The 17,738-nt window shown below is 37.0% G+C and overlaps 1 protein-coding gene across 6 annotated transcripts in view; it reads right to left on the bottom strand.

Annotated features, from left to right (window-relative positions):
• The window catches only part of LOC112669509 (phospholipid-transporting ATPase IB-like), a 178,051-nt gene that overhangs the window by 159,892 nt on the left and 421 nt on the right, over nucleotides 1-17,738 (bottom strand). For 3 of the 6 annotated variants that reach the window (XM_049100844.1, XM_049100840.1, XM_049100843.1), the window contains exons 2-5: nucleotides 16,159-16,223; nucleotides 12,691-12,835; nucleotides 3,879-3,978; nucleotides 156-254 (exon numbers count right to left, since the gene is read on the bottom strand). In XM_049100844.1, coding sequence (XP_048956801.1) covers nucleotides 156-254; nucleotides 3,879-3,978; nucleotides 12,691-12,791 — 300 coding nt within the window. In that variant the 5' untranslated portion in view covers nucleotides 12,792-12,835; nucleotides 16,159-16,223. The remainder of the gene's footprint in view (nucleotides 1-155; nucleotides 255-3,878; nucleotides 3,979-12,690; nucleotides 12,836-16,158; nucleotides 16,224-17,738) is intronic. The other 3 variants (XM_049100842.1, XM_049100841.1, XM_049100845.1) reach the window with 3 other exon arrangements.

The following is a 17,738-nucleotide window of genomic DNA, read 5'->3' as shown; positions in this document are numbered from 1 at the left end:
TTAAAACCTTAATGTGCTTTTCACATCAACTACAGATTTAAAGAATTATACCAGCTCCAACTAGAAGCTTGAAAGAAAAAAAACAAAAAACAAAAAACATACCCCTTCTACTCATGACAGTAGTTTTGAGAACATTTCACTAACAGTAAACTTACGTAATCTTCTACAATCTCTTTGATGCCTGAAATTGTAAGAATAATCATCAAAGGCAAGAGAGTTGTATATTTTCCTGTTGGAGACACATCTGGAATTTGCTGCAAAAAGAGTTACACTATGAATCTTATGATAAATCTTTCTTACATTTTGCTAACACTAAAAGTCAGGCAGCTAGTGACATACTCAGGACATAAGAACAACACACGGTGTTAAATGAGGCTCTTAGAACATCAAAATCCACCCTTAAGCATGATACTAAACATCACATTATGGAAAAGTCACCAGTGTGACTGCTTAACACTTCAGTCCTTATGTCACCTTTCCAATAGAATACTTTTATTACATTTCGAAGAGACTAGTTCAGAACTTAAGTGTCTAAAATAGCATCCTTTCAAAAGAGTTAAATCCAGAAGGTCAGTTAACTGAAACTTACTTCTTTTTTGAGGCAGAAGAGAAATTTTTTGGGGGCACATGAGAACAACATTTGTTGTAATAACAAATTACCTGTGGAGAGTGCTTGCTATAGGTCTACCTGCCACTCCTTAAAATATGAGAAATACAGTGGGGTGCCTGGGTAGCTCAGTCAGTTAAGTGTCCGACTCTTGATTTTTTTCTCAGGTCATGATCTTGAGGTTGTGAGATCAAGCTCTGTGTGGGAGCCTGCCTAAGATTCTCTCTCTCTCCCTCTGCCCCTTCCAACTCCTCCCCACCCTGCTCACACTCAATAATTAATTAATTAATTAAGAGAAATAAAGTGATAAACAGGCTGTGGCAGTTTCCTGATGGATGGAAGGGTAGGTAAGGTCCTAGATTGGACCCTTTAAGTTTTCCAGATTTAGACCAGTTTTTAGGCTTGTATTTCCAGGCGTGGGCCTGTGTGTACTCTCTATGCTGCCTTATTTCCTGCTGGCTTATTATTTCTTTGTGGAGCAAAACAGTGTCTATTGTGAAGTTCTTGATAATTCTTGCAACTACTTTTAAAGCAATCTGAGAACCAGAGGAAGAAGAGGAGAAATTTTAAGATCACTTAGGCTATCAATTAAATCTGTCTTTCAAATAACTTCTATCTGTCCCTCTTCTCTATCTCTCTGCAATGCACCTCCAAGCCAGTCTTGCTGCTCACAGGCCTCTCTCTGTCTTTCCCTCAGTTAAGCCCAGCCAGAGCTGGTCACTTCACTTTCGCTCCTGTCATTACCTTCTCACTGTCCCTAGAATACAGTCTGAGCTTCTGAATGTAACATGCTAAGTTTCTTATAACCTGATCTCAGATGACATCTTCAGCCTCTTTTCTACTTTATGCTCCAAACAAATTTTTTCCTGTTTCCAGAACATTTCAGACACTAGAAAAAAAATTTAATACTTTAAATTTTCACAATTCAAAATCTATAAAAGCTTCCCAGAGAAATTTTTACCTCTTTCCTTTCCCCCCTTGGTCAACCAGCGTTTCCCATTTCTGTGCCTATATTCACAGTCTCCTGAGCCCAAAAGACCTTCTCTTCTTCCACTGCCCCTCTGCTTACTGTTAAACTCCTCCTCCTCTATTCTTTGGCTCAAATGTCATCTTCATTTTCAGCAGCTTTTCCTGAACCATTCACCCTCAAACCCAAAGTAGTCTCTGTTTCTCTAGCATTTTATAAATAGGTCTTAAAGTACTTGTATGTTAAGACTACCAGCTCTCCAAAGGTAGGAACTATGTCTGATAATTCATCCTTGAATTCTTAATTCCATGCACAGACTTTGGTACATACTATGGGACCTCTATAAATGTTTACTAATGCCATCTTCTGTTTAAGTTCAATTCAACCGATATATTAAATTCTTATCTCAAAAGTTGGCCGTTTTGAAGGCATTTTTTCTATTCTCTAGGAACTTAGAGTTTGCCAGGAAAAATAAAGCCAATTATAATGTATAGAATAGATCACTGCTACAGAAGAGAAAGATGGGGGAAATCAGCATGGAGTATGGCATTTGGTGAAGTTGAGAGGAGGGTGATTTTGAGTTGTGCTTTTAAGAAAATGTGTAAAGTATAGCCAGATGAGTGCCTTCTAGGTTAGGTAATAGAATGAACCAAGGTCTAGAGATAGGAAGAAAATTAGGGAATTGTGAGAGGACTTGCCTCTTGGATTGCATTGGATTGTAGGGTTCATGATGAAAATAAGGTTGAATAAACAGGAAAAAAATAAATTATAGAAAGCCTTGAATTTAACTGTTTTGAAAAGATGTTATTCCTAAAAGAAAACATAGAGGGAAAGCTTCTAGACATTGGTCTTGGCAATGATTTCCTGGATATGACGCCAAAAGCACAGGCAACAAAAGCAAAAATAGACAAGTGGGACTACATCAAACTGAAAAGCTTCTGCACAGCAAGAGGAACCATCAACAAAATGAAAAGGCAACCTACATAATAGGAGAAAATATATGAAAATCCTCCATCTGATAAGGATATTTAAGGTACTCCAACCCAACAGGAAAAAAATAATAATAATCCAATCAAAATGGGCAAAGGACCTGAATAGAATTTCTCCAAAGACAACATGTAAATGGCCAAGAGGTACATTTTGAAATGTATGAAAAGGTGCTCAGTATCACACATCAAGCAAATGAAATTCAAGACCACATTGAGATATCACCTCATACATGCATGTCAGGATGGCTATTAGCAAAACACGAAAAATTAACGAGTGCTGGTGAGGATGTGAAAAGACTGGAACCCTTGTACACTTCTGGTGGGAATAGAAAATGGTGCTGAAATTACAGAAAATAATATGAAGCTTTTTCAAAAACTTAAAAATAGAACTACCATATGGTTCAGCAATCCTACTTCTGGGTATTTATCCAAAAGAGTTGAAATCAGGATCTTGGAGAGATAGCAGCACTCCCATATTCATAGCAGCATTTTTCACCATAGCCAAGATATGGGAACAATCTTAATGTCTATCAATGGATGGACTGGATAAAGAAAATGTGGCATACATATAATAGAATATTATTCAGACTTTAAAAAGATGGAAGTCTTGCCACACGTAACAACATGGATAAACCTTGAGGACATTATACTAAGTGAAATAAGCTAGCCACAGATTGATAAATCTGCATAAGTCCACTTCTATGACACATCTAATATAGATTCATGGAATCAGAGAGTAAAATGGTGATGTCAGGGGATGGAGAGAGGGAGAGATGAGGAGTTGTTATTCAACAAGCATAAAGTTTCAGTTATACATGATTAATAAATCCTAGAGATCTGCTGGACAACAGATGTCCATGGTTAACATTGCTGTATTATACAGTTAAAATTGTTAAGGAGGTAAATCTCACATTAAGTATTCTTACTGAAATACAAAAAAAAAAAAAGATAGAAAACAAAATTAGTTATTTTCAACTGGCATTTGGACTTTCTTCAAACTATTCCTTTAAAAATATTAAAATTATCCTATCATGGAGGTGGCATAAATTATAAAAGTCAGTCCAATAATAATTAATTAGTGATATAAATCAGGAAGAACTGTGGACCAGTTCATATATTGGGCATCAACATGTTTTTCAGGCCAAAAATGGGAGTTTGGATGTCTTACTGAATAACTTAATAATTGTAAGAAGAGAGTTCTCTTCTTACAGTGTTTGAATTTATTCTCTATATCAAATTCTTATTTCAGCTAAGTGAGCTTTTTATATTTTCTTTTTTAGAAAGCTTATTCTAGTAATGTGTTCAGAAATATTACCTGTAATATAGTAATGAACAGGAAGAAAGCATTAGCAGCTTTGCTAAACTGCAGATACAAATATCGAGGGAGGAATGACCACATGTTGTACTTGGCTGTGCTGTAGATAAAAAGAAAAATACCACTGTCAATTAACACTGTGAACTCTAAAAACATCAAAGAAAAACCCAGAAGTGGATAAAATATTGTTGTAAAATACTGACTCTTTTCTAAAGATTTTTTTTCATTTTTAAAAACATTCATTGTTATCTGAAAACAATGTTAGGATAAAGAATTTTCCCCATTTCAGAAACAGTAGATACAGTAGATAAGCAAGATGTATTCCACATTTTCTAATGGCCTATAATTCTTTTTTTTTTTTAAGATTTTATTCACGAAAGACAGAGAGAGAGAGAGAGAGAGAGGAGAGAGGAGAGGGAGAGGGAGAGGCAGAGATATAGGCAGAGGGAGAAGCGGGCTCCTCACAAGGAGCCTAATGAGGGACTCAATCTGGGATCCCGGGATCACACCCTGAGCCGAAGGTAGATGCTCAACACTGAGCCACCCAGGTGTCCTGAGTGGCCTATAATTCTTGTAACAAAACTTCTAAGTAACATTTCTCTTATAGTTCAAGGATGGTAAGAGCCACCAATTTTTCTCCTTTCTCTCCCTCATGGGCTCGTTATCACTAAAAGTTATCTTAAATGCCTAAGCCATGTCATGGACAAAGAAAATCATCACCAGTGTGTTTCGTGTTTTCTAATTAATCTACTATATTTTTAAATCAGAAAGACCAGGAGTTTTGGGAAGCCAGCAGAATAGGAGGATCCTGAATTCAACTTGTCCCACAAAGACACTGAGATAACAGCTCCATCCCAGAGAAGCCACACCAAAAAGGGCAGGAAGGGCAGAGTTGTAATTGGAAACCAAATTCCCTGCACAAGTAGCCACAAACAGGAGAGACAGCATAAGCCCCAAGAAGTGAGGGAGTCTGACCCTACACAGGGCACCCCCAGACCTAGGGACCCACACTGATGAGTCCCCAAAAATCTGGCTTTGAAAACCAGGAGGGCTTCAATCCAAGGGCTGTAAAACTCAGCAGACAAAACTGTGGGAGAGCCAGAGAGTGAGAAAAAACGGAGTCCCTGCCCTTAAAGAGCCAGTATACTAAAAAACTCAGTCCAAGACCTAACACAGAAGCATCAGTTTCAAAAGCACAGGGAGTATACAGGAAGGATACTTATTTACTAATGTTAGAAGGTATGCTGCAGGAACAGGAATCTGCATGAGAGTTTTCTGGGAATAAGAGTGCTGGAGGAGGCCATTTCTCTTTCTAGCCTAGGTAGCCAGATGTTTGTGGGAGCCAGAAATACTGTTCGTCTACCTTACTAGCATTTGGTGCCCCAACCCAGCATTCCCCTGTGAACCCACCCTATCCAGCCAGCCTGATTCCTCAGCAGGCATCCCACCAAAACAACTCCTGCCCCACCACACTCTGCAAGCAACTCCCACAGGGAACAGCAACACTTCAAAGTGACTCCTACCCTGGAGAGAGGGAGAGATAACCCCACATACTAACATACCCACAGTTTCTGCAGTCAGGCCTCTTAGTTGGTTACACAGAAAGATGTACTGTACATCTGCAGCTGTGGCAAAGAGGCTATTTGCAGACAGCTAGGCTGACTTCTGGCCTCGCTCACCAACAAGCCCACAGTAGCCACAGATAGGCCTCTCCACAGTGCAGGGAGCAAATCCTATCCAGTACACAAACAGAAGGAAAAGTGGGTCATTGCAGCTGGCTGAATTAAGGGTAATTGAGGCCCAACCATAAGAGGAGGGTGCAAGCAGCCCAGTCAGGAGACACTCCTGGAGGATATGGCTCTGGTGACCAAGGGAGATTGCACTATAGGGCAACTCTTCTACAGAAGGCCATTATATTTAAGTCTAGGAGACATAAGTAGCCTACCTAGTACACAAAATTAGACACAGAGAGCTAGACAAAATGGAGACAGAAGAATATGTCACAAATGAAAGAACAAGATGAAATCACAGGAAAAAAAAACAAAATGAAACAAAATAATATGCCCAACAAAAAAAAAATTTCAGGGATGCCTGGGTGGCTCAGGGGTTAAGTGTCTGCCTTTGGCTCAGGGAGTGATCCCGCAGTGCTGGGATCAAGTCCAACATCAGGCTCCCCATGGGGAGCCCATTTCTCTCCCTACCTCTCTCTGTATGTCTCTCATGAATAAATAAATAAACCTTTTTTAAAAATTTTCAAAATAATTGTCATAAAGATACTCATGGAACTTGAGGAAAGAGTGGATGAACTCAATGAGAACTTCAACAAAGAGACAAAAAATCTAAAAAAAACAGTGGGATTTGAAGAATTCAATAACAGAAATAAATACACTAGAGGAAACAACAAGCAGATTAGAGGATGCAGAAGAACAGATTAGCAATCCCAAATACAGGGTAGTAGAAAGCAACCAAGCGGAACAGCAAAAAGAAAACCCAATAATGAAAAATGAGAATAGGTTAAGGGAACTCGTGACATCATCAAGTATAATAACATTCACATTATAGAGATCCTAGAAGAAGAAAAAGAGAAGAGGGCAAAAAATTTATTTGAAGAAATAATAGCTGAAAATGTCTCTAATCTGGGGAAGGAAATAGACATCAAGATACAGGAAGCAGATATAGTCCCTAACAAGATGAACCCAATGATATCGACACCAAGACATATAAAATAAAATGGCAAAGAGTAATGATAAAGATAGAATTTTTTAAAAAGCAAGAGACAAGCAGAGAGTTCATACAAGGAAAACTCCCATAAAGCTATCAGGTGATTTTTCAGCAGAAACTGTAGACCAAAAGGAAATATGATATATTCAGAATACAAAACCCTGGGTGGCTCAGCAGTTTAGCACCTGCCTTCTTCGGCCCAGGGCGTGATCCTGGAGTCCTGGGATTGAGTCCCGCATCAGCCTCCCTTCATGGAGCCTGCTTCTTCCTCTGCCTGTGTCTCTGCCTCTCTCTCTCTCTCTCTCTCATGAAGAAATAAATCTTAAAAAAAAAAAAAAAAAAAATATATATATATATATATATATATATATATATATATGTATATATAAAAGAAAGCCTACAATTAAGAATATTCTATCCAGCAAGATTACCATTCAGAATAGAAAAAGGGGTAAGGAGTTTCCCAGACAAAAGTTAAAGGAATTCATCACCACTAAAGCAGTCCTATAGGAAATGTGTAAGGAAATTCTTTAAATGGAAAGAAAAGGCCGTAATTGGAAGTATGAATATTATGAAAGGAAAAAATTTCACAGGAAAATACAAACATATAGTAGAGGTAGTAGATTAATGACTTATAGTGAGTATGAAGATTAAAAGACCAAAGTAGTGGGGTGCCTGGGTGGCTCAGTTGGTTAAGTGTCAGACTTAGGCTCAGATCATGAACTCTGGGTCCTGAGATCAAGCCCTGCATCAGGCTCCCCAGTCAGGGGGAGCCTGCTTCTCCTTCTCCCTCTTCTGCTCTCTCTGTCTCTGTCTCTGTCTCTCTCTCTCTCTGTGTCTCTCAAATAAATAAAATCTTTATTAAAAAAAGACAAAAGTAGTAAGATTACCTACAAAAAAGTAGTCAAAATAAAAAGACATAAAATATGACATCATAGGCATAAAACATAGAGAGAAAAGTAAAAATGTGGTGCTTTTAGAATGTATTTGAACTTAAGCAACTATCAACTTAACATAGAGTGCCACATACATAAGATGTCATATATAGGTTCCTGATGGTAACCATACATCAAAAACCTATAATAGTTACACAAAAAATAAAGAGAAAGAAATGCAAGCATAACACTAAAGGAAGCCATCAAACCACAAGGAAAGAGAGTAAGAAAAGAAAGCTAACAGAGAAGTACAAAAACAATCAGAAACTGACAAAATGGCAGTAAGTAAATACCTATCAACAATTAAACGTAAATGGATTAAATGCTCAAATCAAAATACATAGGGTACTGAATAGATAAAAATAAAATAAGACTTATCTATAAGCTGCTTTTAAGAGACTCATTTCAGATCTGAGAACATATACAGACTGAAAGTGAAGAGAAGAAAAAATATACCAAGCAAATGGAAACCAAAATAATAATAATAGTAGTAGTAATAATAATAATAATAATAAAAGCATGGGTACCAATACTTATATAAAACTAAATAGACCTTAAAACAAAGACTGTAGAAAGACACAAAGAAGGTCTACATAATAATACATAATAATACACTACATAATACACTACATAATAATAAAGGGATTAATCCAACAAGAGGATAGAACAATTGTAAATATCTATGCATCCAACATAGGAGCACCTAAACACAAAAAGCAAACATTAGCAGTAATAAAGGAAGAAACTGACAGTAATACAGTTAATAGTAGGGGACTTTAGCACTCCACCTACATCAATGGTTGGATGATCTAGACAGAAAATCAGCAAGGAAACAGCAGCTGTGAATGGCAGCTGCTGGACCAGGTGGACCTAACAGATATAAACAAAATATTCCATCCAAAACAGCAAAATATACATTCTTTTCAAGTACACATAGAATATTCTCTAGAGGGATCCCTGGGTGGCGCAGCGGTTTGGCGCCTGCCTTTGGCCCAGGGGATGATCTTGGAGACCCGGGATCGAATCCCATGTCGGGCTCCCGGTGCATGGAGCCTGCTTCTCCCTCTGCCTGTGTCTCTGCCTCTCTCTCTCTCTCTCTCTCTCTGTATGACTATCATAAATTAAAAAAAAAAAAAAAAAGAATATTCTCTAGAATAGATCATGTTAGGCCACATAAACAAGTCTTGATAAATTTAGAAGATTAAAATATCAAGCATCTTTTCTGACCAAAATGATAGGAAATTAGAAATCAATTACAAAAACAAAACAAAACAAACAAACAAACAAAAAACACCTGGAAAAAATACAAACACATGGAGGCTAAATAAAGTGCACCTAAACAACCAATGAATCAATGAAGAAATCAAAACATACATGGAGACAAATGCAATTGAAAACACAATGATCCAAAAATCTTTGGAACAAAGTAAAATCTGTTCTAAGAAGGAAGTTTATAGTGATATAGATCTACTTCACAAAATTTTAAAAAAAAAGAAATCCCAAATAAACAACCTTACACTTAACAGAGCTAGAAAAAGAAGAATGAATAAAGCCCAAAGCTAGTAGAAGGAAAGAGACAATAAAGATTAGAGTGAAAAATAAATAAAATGAGACTAAAACATTAGAAAAAGATAAATGAAACCAAGAACTGATTCTTTAAAAAGATGAAATTGAAAAAAAAAAGATAAAATTGATAAATGCTTACCAGAGTCATCAAGGAAAAAAATGACTCAAATAAATAAAATCAGAAAGAAGGAGGAGAAATAACCAACACCATGGAAATAAAAGGATTATAAGATAATATTATAAAAAATTATATGCCGGGATCCCTGGGCGGCTCAGTGGTTTGGCGCCTGCCTTTGGCCCAGGGCGCGGTCCTAGAGTCCCGGGATCGAGTCCCGCATCGGGCTCCCGGCATGGAGCCTGTTTCTCCCTCTGCCTGTGTCTCTGCCTCTCTCTGCCTGCCTCTCTCTCTCTCTCTCTCTCTCTCTCTCTCTGTCTATCATAAATAAATAAATAAATAAATAAATAAATAAATAAATAAATCTTTAAAAAAAATTATATGCCAAAAACTAGACAACCTAGAAGAAATGGATAAATTCCTAGAAACACATAACCTTCCAAAATTGAAGCAGGAAGAAATAGAAAATTTGAACACATAGATTGCTAGTATTAAAATTGAATTGGTAACCAAAAAACTCCAAAGAAACAAAAGTCCAGGGCCAGATAGCTTCACAGGTGAATTCTGCCAAACTTTTGAAAAAAGTTAATACATTGTCTTCTCAAACTATTCCAAGAAATAGAAAAAGGAAAACTTCCAAATTCATTCTACAAGGCCAACATTACCCTAAAGCTAAAACCAGGCAAACATTGCTAAAAAAGAAAATGACAGACCAATATCCCTGATGAGAATAGATTCACAAATCCTCAACAAAGTATTACCAAACTGAATCCAACAATACATTAAAAGAATCATTCACCATGATCAAGTAAGATTTATTCTAGAGAAACAACTGTGGTTCAATATTTGCAAATCAGTATGATACATCGCATTCATAAGTATAAGGATAAAAGCCATATGATCATCCCAACAGATGCAGAAAAAGCAGTTGATAAAATATAATATCCATTCTTGATAAAAAAAACGCTAAATAAAATAGGTTTAGAGGAAACATACCTCAACATACTAACGGTTTTATATGAAAAACCCACAGCTAACATATTCAACAGTGAAAAACTGACAGCTTTCCCTCTAAGATAAAGAACAAGAAAAGCTGTCCATTCTCATGAATTTTATTCAAAATAGTACTGCAAGTCTTAGTCACAGCAATCAGACAAAAAAAGAAAAAGAAAAGGCATACAAATTGGTAAGGAAAAAGTAAAGCTGTCACTATTAGCAGATGACATACCATATATGAAAAACCTCTTAAAGCTCCACTCTTAAAGCCCATTACTAGAATTGAGAAATGAATTTAGTAAAGTCGCAGAATACACAATTAACATATAGAAATCTGTTATTTCTACACACTAATAACAGAGTTACAGAAAGAGAAGTCAAGAAAAAAATCCCAGTTACTGAAAATAATTAAATACCTGGGAATAAACTTAACCAAGGAGGTGAAAGAGCTTACTCTGAACACTATAAAACACTGATGAAAGAAACTGAAACAAATGGCATGATATTTCATGTTTATGGATTGGAAGAATCAATATTTCTTAAATGTCCCTACTACCCAAAGTAATTTACAGATTTAGTGCAATCCCTATCACAATACCAACATTTTCCACAGAACTAGAACAAATAGTTTTTAGATTTGTATGAAGCCACCACAAAAGATCCCAAATAGCCAAAGCAATCTTGAGAAGGAAGAACAAAGCTAGACATGTCACGGTCCCAGATTTCAAGATTTACAATAAAGCTATAGTAATCAAAACAGTATGGTACTGGCACAAAAACAGATTAAAGAACATAACAGAGAGCCCAGGAATAAATTCACACTTAAATGGTCATTTAATCTATGACATAGGAGGCAAGAATACACCATGGGAAAAAGACAGTTCCTTTAGTAAATGGTACTGGGTAAACTGGACAGCTAAATGCAAAAGAATGGAACTGAGCCACTTTCTTACACCATACACAAAAATAAACTCAAAATTGATTAAAGATGTAAGCCTGAGACCTGAAATCATAAAACTCCTAAAAGAACACATAAGCAGTAATTTCTTTGGCACCGGATGTAGAAACATCTTTCTAGAAATGTCTTCTCTAGCAAGAGAAACAAAAGTAAAATTAAAGTATCAGGACTACACCAAAATAACAAGCTTTTGCACAGTGAGGGAAACCATAAACAAAACAAATAGGCACCCCACTGAATGGGAGAAGATATTTGCAAATGACATATCCAATAAGAAGTTAACATCCAGAATATATAAAGAACTTATTTAACTTAACACCTCCCCCAAATTAATCTGATTAAAAATAGGCAGAGGACCTAAATAGACACTTTTCCAAAGAAGACATACAGACGGCCAACAGACACATGAAAAGTGCTCAACATCACTCATCATCAGGGAAATGCAAATTAAAGCCACAATGAAATACCACTTTACACCTGTCAGAATAGCTAAAATATAAAACACAAGAAATAATAAAAATGTGGAGAAAAAAGAACCTGGGTACCCAGTTGGTAGAAATGCAGATTGGTGCAGCCACTATGGAAAACAGCATGGAGGTTCCTTGAAAAATTAAAAATACAAATACCATATGATCTAATAATTCACTACCGGATATTTACCCAAAGAAAGCAAAAACACAAATACACAAAGATATATGCACCCTTATATTTACTGCAGCATTATTTATAATAGTCCAGATATAGAAGCAAGCCAAGTGTCCATCCATAGTTGAATGGGTAAAGATGTGGTGTATAAATACAACAGATTATTACACAGTCATAAAAAAGAATAAAATCTTGCTATTTGCAAAAGCATGGATAGAACTAGAGGGTATAATGCTAAGTAAAATAAGTCAGTCAAAGAAAGACAAATACTATATGATTGTAGTCATATAGGGATTTAAGAAACAAAGAAAAAAAGAGACAAACAGACTCAAATACAGAGAATGAACTGGTGGCTATCAGAGAGGCACGAGTGGGGGGACAGGTGAAATAGGTAAAGGGGATTAAGAGTTACAGTTATCTTGATGAGCACTGAATAATGTATAGAACTGTTGAATCATCGCATTTTAATTCTGAAATTAATATAACACAGTTTTATTTATACTTCAATTTAAAAAAAGCCTAATGCTCAATTCTCCAATATAGGATATTGGTGGGAGCTCAGCAGATCTGTGAGGTTCCACTGGAAAGCACTTTCCCTCATAGGTAGGTATTACTAAACAAAGCTCTCAAATGGCAGAGGGCTGCATAATATTGCTATGAGCAGGAACCAGTGAGAGGAGAAACCAACTCAGAGATAGAAACCTTGAAGGTGAGGTGAAAACACAGCCTATTCTTGGTAGTGAACTTGAGAATTCAGTTTCTCAAGGTTTGAGACAATTATTATAGCCTGAAACATCCACATCCACAAGTGTTTTTTGCAAGTGAGGACCACATCTTCTTCCTCCTTCTCTCCTCCCAGCTACACACACTTCTCACCTGATCGAGTTTTTGCAGAAATTGTTCTTAAGGGGTTCATTGAGGTAAATGGTGCGGGCTTTGGACACTTCTGATCCTTGCAGAGACTTTTGCCAGCCCATCTTTTCCTCCACCTTCTGACAGCCCACAGAGAAATCAGCAGGTCCTGCAGCAAGAAGGCACTGGGATGTTACACAGAAATGCAAATGAAGCCAGGCTCCAGAGAAAGTAGGAAATGCACTGTGTGTTCTGGTTCAGCACTTTAGTCTCTGTGAGTCCCCTGGAGTCAGATTGCTTCCTAGCCCCAGGCCCTCATCTGCCGGATCCACTTCTCCAGAAATCACACACCCTAGGTCTCCACTGCCACCCTGCATTGGAGGGGCAGTTCCAGTTCCTTCACAGTTCCCACACCCCCACTCTCCCCAGCCCCAGAGGCTCTGGGTAGGCATGGACATTCTGCCCCAGGAGGAGACAGTGGACCAAACAGTGATATAGGTCCCAGCAGCTGGGTTCAGAAAGAAGAGAGAGGAGGGGAGAAAGTAGAGAGGGCTGGGGGAGGGGAGGGGCTGGGGAGAGTATCTTGGCTGAAGAGCAATAGTTCCCTGACCAGAAAGCAGCCCCCAGGCCATGATGGCCTTAACATTCCCCTCACTTTGACTAAATTTTAAACAGAGGTCTTATCTATAGACCCTTAAATTCCCTACTTTTTTGCTAACATAAAACATTTACTTTATAAAACATAATTGTAAATTTTTACTCTACTCTCTTTGGAATGTATATAAACATCCTTAAAAGCCCCTTGCCAGCTTTAAGATCCAGGGAATGCCTTTCTCAAGGACCTGGGATATCTCTGAAATGTAATCATCAAAGATCTCCATGGTAAGGTGGGAGCCTAACTTCAGGGGGTGCCTTGCTCTAAGTGTAAAACCCCCTCCTGTCATGAAGATAAGAGAAAATGTACTTATTCTTTGGGTGAAGTCAGTTTTCAGACACAAGGGGCCAATGACAATCCCCATCTTCCCCACCCCATCTCTTATAAATTCTCCCATCTTTTGTTTCAGCTGAGGTGAATTCATTTTCTCTCCCCTATTGCAATAGGCTTGAATAAAGTCTTCCTTGTCTGGTTAACTTTGCCCAGGCAATGTTTACTTTGATATCTCTTAAGACAAAATTGAATGAGATTTTTGACCAAGGGGCCAAGGAAAGTCTCATTTGTTTTTGATGAGAAATAGAGGCTAGTATGTCCTCAACAGTAAAAAGCATCTTTGTGCTAGAGTCCATGTGCTCAAATTTCCTCAGATCCTTGAGTAAAAGAACTTTCTGACCATTATTGTATGTTTAGCTTAGCTATTTTCTCTTCAAGCACCTCCCTAACAACACATCCATGTGTGAGGGTGAAGAAACAAAAGGTGAGTGTTAGTTAACTAAGGAGATGCTGATGAATATAATGCTCAAATCACCTCACTAAAGACCTAGAATCTTCAAGGCTATCTGCTGACCTGCTACCTGAGAGAAGGATGCTGGTGGCCAAGTATCCTAGTTGAAAGGCCTAAGCTGATGTCCCAGCTCAAATACTCAGTGCTTTTTGCCACACTAACATGTCTCTTCAACAAATAACTGGTCTGTTAGAGTGGCCCCTTTAAATTTAGTAATAGTAAAAAATGAGCCAGCATAGAATCTATGAAAAAATAATGCTGCCATTTGCCAAAAAAAAAAAAAAAAAAAGACAAAGTATAAGGAACAAAAGACAAAGGAAATTCTTGTTTGCACATCAAAAGAATTCTTACAAAACTCACAGAAAATGCATTTCCTGTAAAAGATATTAAATATGTCCATTATGAAACAAGAGGTCAAAAAAAGAAATACAAAATTATTTTTTAAAGTGATAATGAAACTGCAGAAGAATTTTTAACGTGACCTGAAAGAGCTCAGAAGAGAAATGAAAGAGAAATATCTTAAGAAAAAAGAAAGCCACATTAGAAGCAACTACAATAACAAACAGCTGGAAAGAGGGATGTCCTGCCCAGACCACAGAAAACTAAGCAAAATGAAATGAAAAAGAGCACAGAAGATAAAGAACTGAAGAGAAATTATAGATGTGGGACAACGGATATTTAATGTATGCATATCCTTAAACAAGAAATAAAAAATAAAACAAAAATATTGGTGAAATAGACCTTTCTTTAATGAGAACATAACTAAGAAAGATCTGACACAAAATAAATGCCAAGACACTTCTTGGCAAAGTTTATTAGACTTTAACCATAATGAAAAAAATCATTATAAGACAAATCAAATCATTTATGAAGGTTGGAAAGAGAGGGAATATTGGGGCCATACTCAGACATCACCATTGAAACATTCAAGCTAGAAGCAGGAGACTCAGATATCCTGTCAAGAAATGAATGAAAAGCTGATAAACAAGATGTAGAAACCAGTGATTTATTTGTATATATAAACAAGGCTTTAGATAATGGTACGCCATCGTATTGTGACCAAACTTTCTGTTGAAACAGCTTCAAATGCTGACTTTAAAGGATGAAGAAAAGCTTTTTAAATTCATTAGGCAAGATAGTTATTATCAAGTCAAATTTTAATCAAAAACAAAAACCAAGAGAAGTAAGCAAAAAATTCAAAAGGCACTTTCCTCCTGAAGAAATCTGCCAATTAATACTAAAGTTAGCTGTGAGGAAATGGGGGGAATGTAAGTCAAAGCTCAGGTTGTGCCCAAGTGGAGGAGACTCTGAGAAAACCCCATAGTCACACAGATTCATCTCAGGATTAAAGTGAAGTAGAGGGCAGCCCAGGTGGCTCAGAGATTTAGCACCGCCTTCAGCCCAGGGTGTGATCCTGGGGACCCGGAATCGAGTCCCAAGTCAGGCTCCCTGCATGGAGTCTGCTTCTCCCTCTGCCTGTGTCTCTGCCTATCTCTCTCTCTCTCTCTCTCTTTCTCTCTCTCTGTCTCCCTCTCTGCCACCCCCCTCCCTGCTCACATTCTCTCTCTCTCTCTCTCTCTTCTCCCTCTCTCAAATAAATAAATAAAATAAAATAACACATTTCAGATAGGCTAAATGTCTAAGTATGAAAAGTAAAATTTCAAATATTCAAAAGAAAATATTAATTAAATCAGTGTGATATCAAGGTATGGAAAAGATTACTTCAAAAAGGTTCAGGGATCCCTGGGTGGCGCAGCAGGTTTAGCGCCTGCCTTTGGCCCAGGGCGTGATCCTGGAGACCCGGGATCGAATCCCACCTCGGGCTCCCAGTGCATGGAGCCTGCTTCTCCCTCTGCCTGTGTCTCTGCCTCTCTCTCTCTCACTCTGTGCCTATCATAAATAAATAAAAAATTTAAAAAAAAAGGTTCAAAAGCACAAATCATAAAGGAAAATACTAATTAATCTGACTTACCTCATGAAAATAAAGAACCTTTGGTACATTAAAAAGTGAAATAGAATTAAAAACAAACTACATAAAAAAAAAACTACATACCTCCAGAATATATTTTAATGTATATAACTGACACAGGTTTTCTACCCAGATGATTTAAAGAATTCCTACAAATCAATAAAAAATATAAAAACATGATCAATATACAAATTGGTGATTAACTTATAGAAAGAAAAAAGCAAAATGGCCTATCAATACATGAAAATATGCTCAAGTTCAATCAAGCTAAAGCTAAATACTAAAGAGTATGACAAAGCCAAGGCTGGTGAGGACATGGGGAATTAGAAACTAGTAGAGGACAGGTGGGAGTACAAATTAATTCAACCATTTCGGAGTCTAAGTTTAGACTTCAGTGTCCCACAATCCAGTACAGTAGTCATTCCTCATCCATGGGTGATATATTCCAAGACCCCCAGTCAATGCATGGAAACACAGAGTACCGAGCCTTATGAACACTATGTTATTTCCTATACCTACACATTTATGATGAAGTTTAATATATATAAATTAGTCATGCTAAGAGAACAACAGCAATAATAATAAAATAGGCCAATTATAACAATATACTGTAACAGAAGTTATGTGAATGTGGTTGCTTTCTCAAAATATCTTGACAGTATTGTAATTCACCCTCTTGTGATGATGTGAGATGATAAAATGCCTGTGTGAGAAGACAAAGTGTAGTGAATGATGTGGGCATTGTGAGCTAGTGTTAGGCTACTATTGGCCTTCTGACCATATGCCAGAAGGAGGATCATCTGCTTCTGGACCGTGAGTGACCCCCCGGGGGTGACTGAGACTGTGGAGAGCAAAACCGTGGTTAATAGTGGACTACTGTACTTCTGCTTCTAATTATAGCTTTTAAAAAAATCTCGTGCATGTATACAAGGAGGTGTGAACAAGAATGTGCATTTCCACTGTTTGTAACCATGAAAAAAAAAAGGATAAACCTAAATACTTATCAGTAGAGGAACAATTAAATAAAACCCATCTTAATCATATGATGAAATATTGTGGAGACATTTAAAAGAGTGACTATGGCTAGGTGATCAATATGATAGAGCTCAGAAATCTAAGAATGATGTGAAAATGATATATGTACTCTATTAAATCATTTATGTAAACTTTTCAGAAACAAAACTACAATATTGTATCTTGCTTATGGCTCTATATTTGTAAATGTAAATGTATTATAAATGTAAGTATATAAATGTATTTTTAAGCCACTGAAATCATACACAACATAGAATAATAATTGCCTGGAGCAGAGGCAGAGGGAAGAGAACAGGAGGACTGAGCCTTGAGATAATGGTTAAAGGTGATTTTTGCTTTGCCTTATCTCCAATGATTTCTTTAAAAATTTAAATTTAAAAACAAAAATTACTATATATATAAGGTTGTTTATATACTATATATAGTTATACAGTATATGCTATGTATAGTTATATATATATATATGATATAAATATATAGGTTTGTTTATTTTGTGTGGTGAAAATACACGTTTGTTGAATTTCATTCACGTGCATTGACATACATCACACAGCCTGACTGCATTGGCATCTGCCAAACAGTGACAGTCCAAACCACTAGAGCGTTTTTAAGCAATAAGTAAATGACAT

This window comes from Canis lupus, chromosome 25, assembly GCF_003254725.2.
Source record: "Canis lupus dingo isolate Sandy chromosome 25, ASM325472v2, whole genome shotgun sequence".
NCBI lineage: Eukaryota > Metazoa > Chordata > Mammalia > Carnivora > Canidae > Canis > Canis lupus.
This window is presented reverse-complemented; position numbering and strand designations above follow the sequence as displayed.